The sequence below is a fragment of the Pelophylax lessonae genome (assembly GCF_965119305.1).
Source record: "Pelophylax lessonae genome assembly, chromosome: 3".
NCBI lineage: Eukaryota > Metazoa > Chordata > Amphibia > Anura > Ranidae > Pelophylax > Pelophylax lessonae.
Window position 1 is genome coordinate 579,202,785 of NC_138770.1, and position 14,972 is coordinate 579,217,756.

A 14,972-nucleotide genomic window follows, 5' to 3' on the forward strand; every position below is an offset into this window, starting at 1 on the left:
GGCAGCATCATGCTGTGGGGGTGTTTTTCAGCTGCAGGGACAGGATGACTGGTTGCAATCGAGGGAAAGATGAATGCGGCCAAGTACAGGGATATCCTGGACAAAAACCTTCTCCAGAGTGCTCTGGACCTCAGACTGGGCCGAAGGTTTACCTTCCAACAAGACAATGACCCTAAGCACACAGCTAAAATAACGAAGGAGTGGCTTCACAACAACTCCGTGACTGTTCTTGAATGGCCCAGCCAGAGCCCTGACTTAAACCCAATTGAGCATCTCTGGAGAGACCTAAAAATGGCTGTCCACCAACGTTTACCATCCAACCTGACAGAACTGGAGAGGATCTGCAAGGAGGAATGGCAGAGGATCCCCAAATCCAGGTGTGAAAGACTTGTTGCATCTTTCCCAAAAAGACTCCTGGCTGTATTAGATCAAAAGGGGGCTTCTACTAAATACTGAGCAAAGGGTCTGAATACTTAGGACCATGTGATATTTCAGTTTTTCTTTTTTAATAAATATGCAACAATTCTGTGTTTTTCTGTCAGTATGGGGTGCTATGTGTACATTCATGAGGAAGCAGAATGAACTTAAATGATTTTAGCAAATGGCTGCAATATAACAAAGAGTGAAAAATTTAAGGGGGTCTGAATACTTTCTGTACCCACTGTATATGCATAATAGGAACATTTTTAAAACTGCGGGTGATTCCTATTTACACGCAATAGCAGCAGCCATCCCCCGAAATGGATTGGAGGACTATGAGGAGCAGGGCCTGATCCCAAAAAAAAAAAAAGGCTATAGTAGTTGTTATCGAAGAAGCATTTTCCAAATACAGACTTTGCTATGAACCAGAGTTCAAGAAACATACAGGTGTCCTCTAAAATAGTACCTGCTAATAATTGTATGCACTTTTGTATTAGATATAATAGAGCTCTTGATATTAAGCCCTTCATGCCTAGCCTTTTTCTAACAATTGTTGCTCACAAGTAAAATCAGTATTTGTTGCTAGAAAATTACTTAGAACCCCCGAAACATTAAATATATATTTTAGCAGAGACCCTAGAGAATAAAATGGTGATCGTTGCAATATTTTATGTTACACTGTATTTGCGCAGCAGTCTTTCAAATGCCTGTTTTTTGGAAGAAATACACTTTCATGAATTGAAAAAAAATAAATACAGTAAAGTTAGCCCAATTTTTTTTTTTGTATAATGGGAAAGAGGATGTTACACCGAGTAAATAGTTACCCAACATGTCATGCTTTAAAATTGCGCACACTTGCGGAATGGCAACAAACTATGGTACTTAAAATTCTCCATAGGCAACGCTTTATACGTTTTTAACAGTTACCTGTTTAGAGTTACAAAGGTCTAGTGCTAGAATTATTGCTCTCGCTATAACAATCGTGGCAAATCTGTGATTTGAACACTGTATACATTTGCGGGTGCGACTTGCATATGCGTTTGCTTCTGCGCGCTAACACTGAGGGATGGGGTGCTTATAAAAACTTTCTTTTTTTTTTGATCACTTTAATTGCGGTCACAAGGAATGTAAACATCCCTTCTGACAGTAATAAGCAGGGAAAGGTACTCTTTATGGAGGGATCTGAGCTCTATAAGACCCAAAATCCCTCCTTTGCAATTAAAAGTAATCAAAACGCAGAGTTTGGCTTTTTTGAATACGGTAATAGTTTTTAAAATCTGGTGCCTTTAGGGCTCCAGTAACCAGAAGGGATGTCATGACATTGCTTCCAGGTTTGTTTGGGACTACGGCCAGCCGGCTGGTTGCTTGGGTCTCCCGGGGGGGGGGGTGGGAGATCCGGGCGGAGTGGTGGAAGGTGGGGGAGAGGACGTCCCCTCCTGCTGCTTGTGATAACGACCAGATCAGTTGTTATCACAAAAAAGCTGACCATTCACTGTAAAAACCAGTACCAGGGTGATGCTTGCAGCTGCAGGCATATACCCCAGTACAACCCTTCGAAGCCAAAGGACGCAAATTTGCGATACATTGGCGTTAAGCAAATCATCTCAACGAATTAGAATTTCTTAAAACAGGACCTGGGTTTTATCCTGTTTACCTAAGAGACCTAGAGTAATTTTTAGAAAACTTTGTGATCTCTAGAGTTTCATTGCCCCTAGTCATGTTAAGCCATTGAAGAGGGACAAAATACAAAACAAATAGCGTTCTCTGTCCAATTAGGGAGTTAGAAGTGCAACGTGAAAAATTGTGGCGCCTGTGACTTCATGTAGCACCGTAACAGGGAGGTTTGCAGGGTTGGACAGGAACTCTTATTCTATCAAGCAGTTCATCAACTGCGGTACTCCGTACGTTATGTATGGTCTGATCTGCCCCTGCGGCCTTTTGTAAGTAGACCGTACTTCAAGATGCCTTAAGACTAGATTTGGGGGAACACAAGTGTAACATCCTTAAGGGGATTGGTAATCATTCCATTCCATGGCAATTTTTGGAATTTTATGATAAAGATCTCTCTAGCCTCAGACTTTTTGGGATTGAGGCCATTATTAGTGACCTGACTCTAATAAGACGATACCAGAAAAGAAATGTTTTGGGTATACCATTTAGGTAGTCTGTTCCCAGTAGGTCCTAATGAGGGCCTGGAGGTCTATTCTTTGTTATAATTCGTGTGTGCCCCGTAGATAACGTATTTGTTTTTTGGGGGGGTTCCCATTTTTTTCAGACAGACCTGATCGGACCCTTCATTCTGCTCTATGGAGCGGTAATCTGCCGCCATCTGATCCTGTCCTCCAAAAACAGATGGATGGTGGTTCTATTTTCTATCCACCCCGTGGATCGGATCAGATGGCATCGGATGGAAAGAGACAGACAGTCTGTTTCTATCCAATTGCACTATAGAGGAGAGTGGGGTTCTAGTCGGACACAGCTCCTGATCTTCTAAACCATTGAGTTATACTGCTCCCTACATGAGTGGGACACTAGGCAGAAAAAAAGTCTGGCTACGCCTATGGGCAGTCCCAGGGGGTATACTCCCTCTCTGAAATAGGTACTCCATTTTGTTACAAGCAGTGTCAGAAGAATTACAACTCCACAGAGGGGTGGTGTGCTGTGTCCATCAATGAACATCAGAGAAATGGATTTTATGATGTCAAAAATCCCATAAATTATAACTCAATTTCTATAGCTTCGGCAGTTAGATGCTTCAGGTGGTTTTGCATTTCCCCCTGCGGTTGTTGTTCTTATTCCTCAGCAATGACTGTCAGCTGAACTACACAGGATGTATCGGTATACTATCTCATCTGCTTTCCATCTGGGCAATGGGCTCAGGGTATGCGTAGCAGAGTACTTGTGAATTCCAAGCAGCCAGTCAATCCCACCCCTGTGCGCTGGCATGCGTTTCAGCAAGGGAAAAAACTAGGAAACGTTGCCAATTGGCTCGGTATACACATTTTAGGCAATGTGACGCAATCTGCACTGTGTTGGAGAATGAGTAGCGATCCTACACATTACCAAAGTACCGCAAGTATGTTGTCAAGGGATGTAGTTATTATCCCACCCTAGTGCATTCATATTTTTAGGGATTTTTTTAAAGTTTCTTATTATGCATGTGTGCATTACATATCTTTATTGGGACCTATGTGATGCATTCCCAGTGGAGGCATTAGTGTGCTACAGCTATGTTTCTTTCCTTTTTTTTTTAACATTCAGTCATGTTTTTGATAGTTGGGTTGGCTTGCTGCTTCACACAGGGTTAACTCGATGTGCCCTGGCCCCTCCTTGCATCTCTGTGGGTGGGATGTGGTTCTTTTCTTGTCTCCTATTTCCAGGCGTACTATATATTCATTATGTTTGATGTGCCTCAGTTAGCTCTGATGAAGAGGATACTGCCCTTGAAACGTGTAAGCCTCACTTACTATTGTTGGGCATCATTTGAGTATCTATACTGGATGTGGATGTATGTTATATACCTGTACATACTTTCTTTGGTGAATATATTGTTGTTGTTTTTTTACTCTCTCAATAAATCATTTTTATGATAATGCAAGAGGCTGTTGCGTCTTCCCTTTTGTTTTTGTTTCTGTTGTTCTGTTGAAGGATTTCCCATATCTGAAGAGGGCAGCGAGGCCTACACATTACTTGTTTTTTGTGATGAAATCTGAAGAGTCCCGCCATCTATAATTGAATCTACGCAGGACTCCGGAGTTTCATAGTCCCTTAGGCTGGCCATACACATAGATTTGTAGACGAAAATGTTAGTACAAAAATTCTTTGAACATTCGATGAAGGGACAAAGGCCGTTCGAAAATTGTCTTTTGCTTTTAACATTCAATTTTAAAATGAATGTTATTTCTGAGTGATAACCACATACATTGGCCGAAAATTCGTTGATAGAGAAAAGTTTTCCTTCCTACCCCTTGGAATTTTCCCATCACTGCAGTCGAAAACTAACATCGATTTGACCCCACTAACGATTTGAAAATAAAACTAATTTTCTTAAAACTAAAAATTCAGAACGAAAATCTATACGTGTATGGTCAGCATTAGTGCTATGTTTTTCTTCAAATGATGTTTATATGTTACTACTTCACTAACTGCAGCCCAACTCAATTATTTCGGGAGCGAGAAGGAAAACGCCCTTCCTGCTGCTGGAATGCAGTGTTGTGGCTGATGCTACACACAGTGGAAGCGGCGCATCTGTAAGTGAAGCAATCATTTGTTTAGACCAGCTTGGTTTAAATCAGGGGTCTCCAAACCATGGCCCTCCAGCTGCTGGGAAACTATAACTCCCATGAGGTATTGTAAAACTCTGACATTGACAGACATAGACATGACTAGGCATGATGGGAATTGTAGTTCCTGAACAACTGGAGAGACATAGTTTGGAGACCCCTGATTTAAACCAAGCTGGTCCAATGTAAAGTCTACAGACAACTACCATGAAGCGTTTTTATCAAAATTCTTCCAAGTTACAAACAGAATGTAATAAAATGGCTTTTTCTGAAGGCTTTCCTAGTCCTAGGTTTCTTTACACCACAATGCCCTGCTCAGTTTTGTGCATTAGCCCTCGTTCACATTAAATGCGGCTTTAAAATTGCACAATTTCAAAGTCGCATGTGAGTGCAAATTTGAAGACACACTGTGCATGTCAGTGAGACTTTGAAGACATCTGTGCGGCTTCATGCACAGATGTCAATGCAAGTCGCACCCAAAATCCCCAAAAGTAGTGCAGGAACTACATTTTCAAATCAATGCGGCACTGCAAAGTCGGCATCTCATCGGTTTTAACATGGTCATTGCCGACGATAGGTTGCGGCTTGTCATGCGATTTGATCTGTCAAATCGCATGACAAGTCGCTTTGATGTGAACGGGGGCTAAAAGAGCCTTGTTAGGCAGCCATTTAAAGTGAATGAGGTGTCTGCAAAGCTCATTACATGAAAAAAATAGGTCCTGCACTAATTTTAATTGCAATGCATTGTGGTGCTTTCTTTAATGCAGGCACACCGCATTGCACTGAAGATTTGTGTTGGTGAAAAAACCTTTACATTGCAACACATATCTATAGTGCATTACCATGCATTGCACAGAAAAGCGTGAACAAGCTCTAAAAGATTTATAATTCTTGTGAGCAAAGATTCTGACTGCACCGCGTGTATATATATATATATATATATATATATATATATATATATATATATATATATATATATATATATATATATATATATAAATACGTAAAACACTAAACAAGACTGGATTTCATGGGAGGATACCACAGAGGGAGCCACTGCTGTCCAAACAAAACATTGCTACACGTTTACAGTTTGCATAAGAGCACCTGTATGTTCCACAGCAGTACTGGCAAAATATTCTGTGGACAGATGAAACCAAAGTTGAGTTGTTTGGAAGAAACACGAAACACTATGTGTGGTGAAAAAGAGGCACAGCACGCCAACATCAAAACCTCATCCCAACTGTCGAGTATGGTGGTGGGGGCATCATGGTTTAAGGCTGCTTTGCTGCGTCAGGGCCTGGACGGATTGCTATCATCGAAGGAAAAATGAATTCCCAAGTTTATCAAGACATTTTGCAGGAGAACTTAAGGCCATCTGTCTACCAGCTGAAACTCAACAGAAGATGGGTGTTGCAACAGGACAATGACCCAAAGCATAGAAGTAAATCAACAACAGAATGGCTTAAACAGAAGAAAATACGCCTTCTGAAGTGGCCCAGTCAGAGTCCTGATCTCAACCCCATTGAGATGCTGTGGCATGACCTCAAGAAAGCGATTCACACCAGACATCCCAAGAATATTGCTGAACTGAAACAGCTCTGTAAAGAGGAATGGTCAAGAATTACTCCTGACCGTTGTGCACGTCTAATCTGCAACTACAGGAAGCGTTTGGTTAAAGTTATTGCTGCCAAAGGAGGTTTAACCAGTTATTAAATCCAAGGGTTCACATACTTTTTCCACCTGCACTGTGAATGTTTACATGGTGTGTTCAATAAAAACATGGCAACATTTCATTCTTTCTGTGTTATTAGTTTAAGCAGACTGTGATTGTCTATTGTTGTGACTTAGATGATGATCAGATCACATTTTATGACCAATTTGTGCAGAAATCCATATCATTCCAAAGGGTCCACATACTTTTTCTTGCAGCTGTGTGTGTATATATATATATATATATATATATATACAGTGGGTACGGAAAGTATTCAGACCCCCTCAAATATTTCACTCTTTGTTATATTGCAGCCATTTGCTAAAATCATTTAAGTTCATTCTTCTTCCTCATGAATATACACATAGCACCCCATACTGACAGAAAAACACAGAATTGTTGACATTTAAGTATTCAGACCCTTTGCTCAGTATTTAGTAGAAGCCCCCTTTTGATCTAATACAGCCAGGAGTCTTTTTGGGAAAGATGCAACAAGTCTTTCACACCTGGATTTGGGGATCCTCTGCCATTCCTCCTGGCAGATCCTCTCCAGTTCTGTCAGGTTGGATGGTAAACGTTGGTGGACAGCCATTTTTAGGTCTCTCCAGAGATGCTCAATTGGGTTTAAGTCAGGGCTCTGGCTGGGCCATTCAAGAACAGTCACGGAGTGGTTGTGAAGCCACTCCTTTGTTATTTTAGCTGTGTGCTTAGGGTCATTGTCTTGTTGGAAGGTAAACCTTCGGCCCAGTCTGAGGTCCAGAGCACTCTGGAGAAGGTTTTTGTCCAGGATATCCCTGTACTTGGCCGCATTCATCTTTCCCTCGATTGCAACCAGTCGTCCTGTCCCTGCAGCTGAAAAACACCCCCACAGCATGATGCTGCCACCACCATGCTTCACTGTTGGGACTGTATTGGACAGGTGATGAGCAGTGCCTGGTTTTCTCCACACATACCGCTTAGAATTAAGCCAAAAAAGTTCTATTTTGGTCTCATCAGACCAGAGAATCTTATTTCTCACCATCTTGGAGTCCTTCAGGTGTTTTTTAGCAAACTCCATGCGGGTTTTCACGTGTCTTACACTGAGGAGAGGCTTCCGTCGGGCCACTCTGCCATAAAGCCCCAACTGGTGGAGGGCTGCAGTGATGGTTGACTTTCTACAACTTTCTCCCATCTCCTGACTGCATCTCTGGAGCTCAGCCACAGTGATCTTTGGGTTCTTCTTTACCTCTCTCACCAAGGCTCTTCTCCCCCGATAGCTCAGTTTGGCCAGACGGCCGGCTCTAGGAAGGGTTCTGGTCGTCCCAAACGTCTTCCATTTGAGGATTATGGAGGCCACTGTGCTCTTAGGAACCTTAAGTGCAGCAGAAATCTTTTTGTAACCTTGGCCAGATCTGTGCCTTGCCACAATTCTGTCTCTGAGCTCTTCAGGCAGTTCCTTTGACCTCATGATTCTCATTTGCTCTGACATGCATTGTGATCTGGAAGGTCTTATATAGACAGGTGTGTGGCTTTCCTAATCAAGTCCAATCAGTATAATCAAACACAGCTGGACTCAAATGAAGGTGTAGAACCATCTCAAGGATGATCAGAAGAAATGGAAAGCACCTGAGTTAAATATATGAGTGTCACAGCAAAGGGTCTGAATACTTAGGACCATGTGATATTTCAGTTTTTCTTTTTTAATAAATCTGCAACAATGTCAACAATTCTGTGTTTTTCTGTCAGTATGGGGTGCTATGTGTACATTCATGAGGAAGAAGAATGAACCTAAATGATTTTAGCAAATGGCTGCAATATAACAAAGAGTGAAAAATTTAAGGGGGTCTGAATACTTTCCGTACCCACTGTATATATATATATATATATATATATATATATATATATATATATATATATATATATATATATATATTGTACAGGCGTGCCCTCTAGTTTCCTGCACAAGCTGTAGGTGCAATAAATTTGCAAATGCAAGTCATAAGAAATTTCAAATACAATAAGCTACAACACCATCCAACACCAAAGGTTACTCAGGGTGTGCACCTTGAGTGGGGAGGAGGGGCTAGGAAGTGTTGATCAGTGTGAATTCTACATTGGGACTTTGGCTATTACAAGGAACTGGATGTTATGCAGGTGGCAGTGCCTCTAAAAATTTAATGCCAGCCTCCAATGCCAAAAGCAGTTATGATATACTTCAAGGTAATACAGTACAGTATATATCTATTAATTTAATCCCAGGGAAATATATACCTTACCTTGACTCTTTGAAGGAAAATTGTAAACTTTGAAAAAATATTCTGTAGTAGATCAAACCACTGGGAAAAATTCATCATCCGCATCTGGTCAGCCAGTCTGCGAATAAATTGTACAATCATTATATAAATGGTGTTGACATAAAAAATGGCAGTGACAACTATGATTATTATTACACAAGTGAATTAATGTGAATTATTGCACAAGCACTAGAAATTATGTTCAATTATGGACATTACATTCTTTGGCTTACTTGCTAAAGGCACTTTCACATAGCATATACAATAGGACTTTTGTGCTCACGTTAAAATCATTTTCTTGGGGTCCATTGAGGAATTTTGTAAGTCTTACACTTCAGGGTTATATTGTAACCTACAGGAGAGATTGGATATTGGCAAACAAAAACTGTATGCCAGACCAGGGTAACCCCTTCTACTACCAGCAGTACTGACAGCATGATTATAAACACAGAAGGTTCTGACCTGGTGTCCCCCAATGGACTCCAAGAAAAGGATTTTGTAGCAAGTACAAAATCCTATTTTCTTTCACTTCTATTGACGGACACAGAACGTCTTACACCTTCAGGACATCAAAAAACAATCCAACGGAGGGGTAGGCTACACAGCAAAAAACAACAGAAACTGGGACTGCCTGGAGGTCACAATGGTATCTGAAGGACCTTAGGTCCAAAGCCGGCATCAGATGCCACCTCAGGATCCACCTGGTAGAACTTAGAGACTGTGTGAACAGAAAACTATGCGGAAGCCTTGAAAATCTGAGAAACAGTTGCCTGAGAAGCGCTTACAGCTCTAGTAGAGTGCACCCTGAAAATAAAGAATTACACATGGTCCTCAAGATCACATACATGGATGATTGTCTTTCTGAGGCACCTAGAGATGGTGGAAAAAGAAGATGGTGTACCTTTACAGGGTCCATGCTGGATGATTAAAAGAGAATTAGTCTTTCTGAAAGAAGCTGAAAGACTCTCACAGGTAAAACTACATCCAGACAATGGTGAGAAATTTCCTTTTGGTGAACATGAGCCAAACAGAGGGACAGAAGAACACTGTACTTGTTAATAGGGATGATTGAACTTTTGAAAAGTTTGGTTCGGCCAGAACACCCGAACTTCCCGAAAGTTCGGTTCGGATTCCAGAACCCCATTGAAATCAATGGGACCCAAACTTCTGGAATCAAAAAACACCATTCTAAAGCCCTAAAACCCAATAAATGCCTCTAAAAAGTGCCTAGGGTTCTGGGTCATGCCCCAGGGACTATTAATCACACAAAAAAAAGTTCTTAAAAATAGTCGTTTTTGATAGAGAGCCAATTATTGAAAGAATTATTGAAAAAGATTGAAAGAGATTTCTTTGGATTTAGTGTCTGGGGGGTCTAAAAAGTGTACCTGTTAAGTTTCAGCTCTGTAGCATGTCCAGAACCAGAAAAAACTGAATTTTTGTAAAATCTTACCTGTAAAATTCCTTTCTCTGAGTCCTCCGACAGTCGCCGCCTCTTCATATTCGTCACTAATGGGGTTATTGACCTTTGCTCCGTAGGAGTAGCTAGGCAACAGAATATATTAATATCAAAGCTTTTAGCATATCCCACCCCCAGGGGGTGGTCCCCTCAGTCAATACCTCCCCGCTTCCTGCATACCAACTCAGTTTCAGTAGAATAGCAGTAGAGTATATAAACAAACCCCAAAAGAGGGGCGGGGCGGCGACTGTCGGAGGACTCAGAGAAAGGAATTTTACAGGTAAGATTTTACAAAAATTCCGTTTTCTCTTACGTCCTCCGACAGTCGCCGCCTCTTCATATTCGTCACTAATGGGGACGTCCCAAAGCAGTGTAGACATGAGCGGTGGGAAAACAGCAGTCGCGCCTAAAGCAACGCAATACCCACATCAGAGAAAGGAACCTTACCAAAGTAAGAGAACCAACTGGGCAACAGGAAAAACGTGCTCAACAGGAGCAACAACCCAGGAAAAAACAAGTAACCTAGGGGTAAAAACACCCCAACAGCCAAGGGCCCAAACAAGGGACCCTAAGGCACCGCCGCACTAAGGACTTTACGGCCAAAGGAAGCATCTGCCGATGCCTGAACATCCACTTAGTAAAATTTGGAGAAGGTGTGAAAGGACGACCAAGTCGCCGCCTTACACATCTGGGCCACAGAAGCCCGATGATGACAGGCCCAAGACGTACTCAGAGATCTGGTAGAGTGCGCCTTCACAGGCACGGGAGGAACCTTCCCCCTCAAAGCATAGGCCTGCTCAATGGTCTGTCTGATCCATTTGGCGATGGTAGAAGCCGACGCCGCCATGCCCTTCCAAGGTCCCTCAGGAAGGACAAAGAGAGAATCCGACTTGCGAAAGGATTTTGTCGATAACAGGTAAACCCTGATCGCCTTAACAACATCCAAGGAATGTAAAGCCACCTCCTTCGGATGCTTAGGCTTCGCGCAATGCGAAGGCAAGACAATGTCCTCATTGAGGTGAAATTCAGAAATTCTCTTCGGAAGAAAAGATGGGTTAGGTCGCAAGACCACCTTATCCAAGTGAATCACCAAATACGGAGACTTGCAGGACAAGGCCGCCAGCTCCGACACCCTGCGAGCCGAAGTAATCGCTACTAAGAAGGCAACCTTCTTGGACAACAAAGACAACGAGATCTCCCTGATCTTTTCAAAAGGAGCATGTTGCAACACGGACAGGTTCAAATCCCATGGAGGTAAAGGCTCCCTCCTAGGAGGGACCCAACGTCGCACCCCTTGAACAAAGGTGCTAACCAAAGAGTTAGACGCCACAGGACGCTGAAAAAGAACGGCCAGCGCAGAAATCTGACCCTTAATCATGGCCAACGCCAAACGCTGGTCCACGCCCGTTTGGAGGAAAGCCAACACTCTCGATACCGAGTATGAGCGAGGGGAATACCCCCTGGACTCACACCAGGCAAAATACGCCTTCCAAGTACGGTAGTAAATCTTCCCTGAAGAGGCCTTCCTGGCCTTGATCAAAGTGGGAATGACCTCAGGGGAGAGACCCCTATCCTTCAGGACCTGGCTTTCAATAGCCAGGCCGTTAAAGCCAGCGACTGTAAAGCAGGATGGAATATCGGACCTTGAGACAGAAGGTCCTCTCGAAGAGGCAGACACCACGGAGCGTCGACCGCCAGATTCACGAGGTCTGCATACCAAGACCGGCGAGGCCAGTCCGGAGGCACCAGAATCACCGATTTCGGTTCCGAGGCCAACCTGCGAAGGAACCTGGACAGCAGCTGAATCGGTGGAAAGGCATACATCAGGCGATACTGATGCCAGGGCGTCACTAACGCGTCCGAGGCGACTGCCACCTCCTTCGGATGCTTAGGCTTCGCGCAAAGCGAAGGCAAGACAATGTCCTCATTGAGGTGAAATTCAGAAATTCTCTTCGGAAGAAAAGATGGGTTAGGTCGCAAGACCACCTTATCCAAGTGAATCACCAAATACGGAGACTTGCAGGACAAGGCCGCCAGCTCCGACACCCTGCGAGCCGAAGTAATAGCTACTAAGAAGACAACCTTCTTGGACAACAAAGACAACGAGATCTCCCTGATCTTTTCAAAAGGAGCATGTTGCAACACGGACAGAACAAGGTTCAAATCCCATGGAGGTAAAGGCTCCCTCCTAGGAGGGACCCAACGTCGCACCCCTTGAACAAAGGTGCTAACCAAAGAGTTAGATGCCACAGGACGCTGAAAAAGAACGGCCAGCGCAGAAATCTGACCCTTAATCATGGCCAACGCCAAATGCTGGTCCACGCCCGTTTGGAGGAAAGCCAACACTCTCGATACCAAGTATGAGCGAGGGGAATACACCCTGGACTCACACCAGGCAAAATACGCCTTCCAAGTACGGTAGTAAATCTTCCCTGAAGAGGCCTTCCTGGCCTTGATCAAAGTGGGAATGACCTCAGGGGAGAGACCCCTATCCTTCAGGACCTGGCTTTCAATAGCCAGGCCGTTAAAGCCAGCGACTGTAAAGCAGGATGGAATATCGGACCTTGAGACAGAAGGTCCTCTTGAAGAGGCAGACGCCACGGAGCGTCGACCGCCAGATTCACGAGGTCTGCGTACCAAGACCGGCGAGGCCAGTCCGGAGCCACCAGAATCACCGATTTCGGTTCCGAGGCCAACCTGCGAAGGAACCTGGACAGCAGCTGAATCGGTGGAAAGGCATACATCAGGCGATACTGATGCCAGGGCGTCACTAACGCGTCCGAGGCGACTGCCCGAGGATCGCGCGTCCTTGCCACGAACCTTTCCACCTTGTGATTTAGACGAGACGCGTACAGGTCCACATCTGGGGACCCCCACTTCACGCACAACATCTGAAAGACATCCGGGTGAAGGGACCATTCCCCCTGGTCCAGGGTCTGGCGGCTCAGATAATCCGCCTGCCGGTTTTCCACCCCTGGAATGTGAACTGCAGAGATCGCCGGGACGTGCGTCTCGGCCCAAGACAGAATGTCGGCTACTTCCCGAGCCGCCCGGGCACTCCTGGTGCCCCCTTGGTGGTTGATGTAGGCCACCGCTGTGGCATTGTCCGTCTGCACCCGAACTGGACGGCCCTGAAGCCTGTCCGTCCAATGCAGAAGACAGAGATTTATCGCTCGCAATTCCAGAATGTTGATCGGAAGGGAGGATTCCTCCTCCGACCAAGTTCCCTGGGCGGACAAAACGCCCAGAACACCACCCCAGCCCGACAGGCTGGCATCCGTGGTGATCACCGTCCACGACAAAGGACGAAAGGACTTGCCCCCCGACACCGCCGGGGACCGGAGCCACCACAAAAGACCCCTTCAGGTGAGATGGCTCAACGACAGCCGCAGATCCAGAGATTGCGGACGCCCGCCCCACTTGGCCAGGACCTCCGCCTGAAGCTCCCGTGTGTGAAACTGGGCGAAGGGAATTGCCTCGAAGGCCGAAAGCATCAATCCCAGACACCTCATACACGTCCGGAGGGACGAGCACTGATTGTCCCTGAGGGACCTGACTTCGCACTGAAGTGTCCGAAGCTTGTCTTCCGGCAGGAAGACCTTCGCCTGAACAGAGTCCAGAATCATCCCCAGGTAGGGAAGACGAACCGACGGACACATCGTCGATTTTGGAAAATTTATTGTCCAGCCGAATTCCTGCAGAGTCTACATCGTGATGGACAGGTCGTTCACCAGACCCTGACTGGTCGTGGACCAAATCAGGATATCGTCCAGATACCCCAGGACAGAAATGCCCTGGGCCCTCAGTAAAGCCAGAACCGGCGCAAGCACCTTGGTGAAAACCCGCGGAGCCGAAGCGAGACCGAAGGGTAACGTCATAAATTGATAATGATCCTCCGCAATGGCAAATCGAAGGTACCTCTGGTGACCCTCGAAAATGGGGATGTGTAGGTACGCATCCTTCAAGTCGATGGAGGCCATGAATTCCCCCGGAACCAGGGCAGCCACCACCGAGCGCAGGGATTCCATGCGAAACTTGCGAACCCGCACAAAGCGGTTCAGAGCTTTCAAGTCCAGAATCGGACGTACTTTGCCCTCCTTTCTGGGCACAGTGAACAGATTGGAATAGAACCCCCGAAATCTGTCTCGATGAGGCACCGGAACCACCACTCCCTGGGCCCGCAGGTCCTGCACCGCCAGGTGCAGATCCTGCAAGCGCTCCGGAGTCAGCTGAAGGTTTGAGGGGAAAAACCTGCCCGCCGGCCGAGAGAGAAACTCGATCTTGTAACCAGATCGAATGATTTCCTGAACCCACCTGTCCCGAATGCGGTCCAGCCAGGGTTGAAGAAAACCAAGCAAACGTCCCCCCACCCCAAAAACGGGTGAGGGCGCCCCTTCAGGCCACATTGTTATGGGCAGCGGATCCGGACTGGCCGGACTTCTGCTTACCCGCCCACGGCTTCTTCTGGGAGCCATGGCCTTTGAAGGGCTTGCCCTTATAATGCGACCGAAAGGCACGAAAGGACCCCTGAGAGGGCCTAAACGAAGCATTCTTGTTACCGCGAACAAACTTATTCTTGTGAGATTGGGGCAAGAGAGTGCTCTTACCCCCAGAAATACCCTTTATCAGAGTATCCAAAGAGTCGCCAAAAAGGCAAATTAGCTAAAGTCTTGCGAGAAGATTGGTCAACCGACCAACATTTCAACCATATCAGGCGACGGTTCAAGTCCGCCACACTAGAAAGGCGCGCCGCCAAAGGGACTAAATGCAAGTCCGCATCACACAAATACATGACACCCTGATGAATCTGATCCACCATAGCCAAA

At 45.2% G+C, this 14,972-nt stretch overlaps 1 protein-coding gene across 1 annotated transcript in view; it reads right to left on the reverse strand.

Moving 5' to 3' along the window:
* The window catches only part of VPS54 (VPS54 subunit of GARP complex), a 243,203-nt gene that overhangs the window by 100,318 nt on the left and 127,913 nt on the right, over positions 1-14,972 (reverse strand). The window contains exon 11 of the mRNA XM_082252138.1: positions 8,673-8,769. Within this exon, the coding sequence (XP_082108264.1) occupies positions 8,673-8,769 (97 nt within the window). The remainder of the gene's footprint in view (positions 1-8,672; positions 8,770-14,972) is intronic.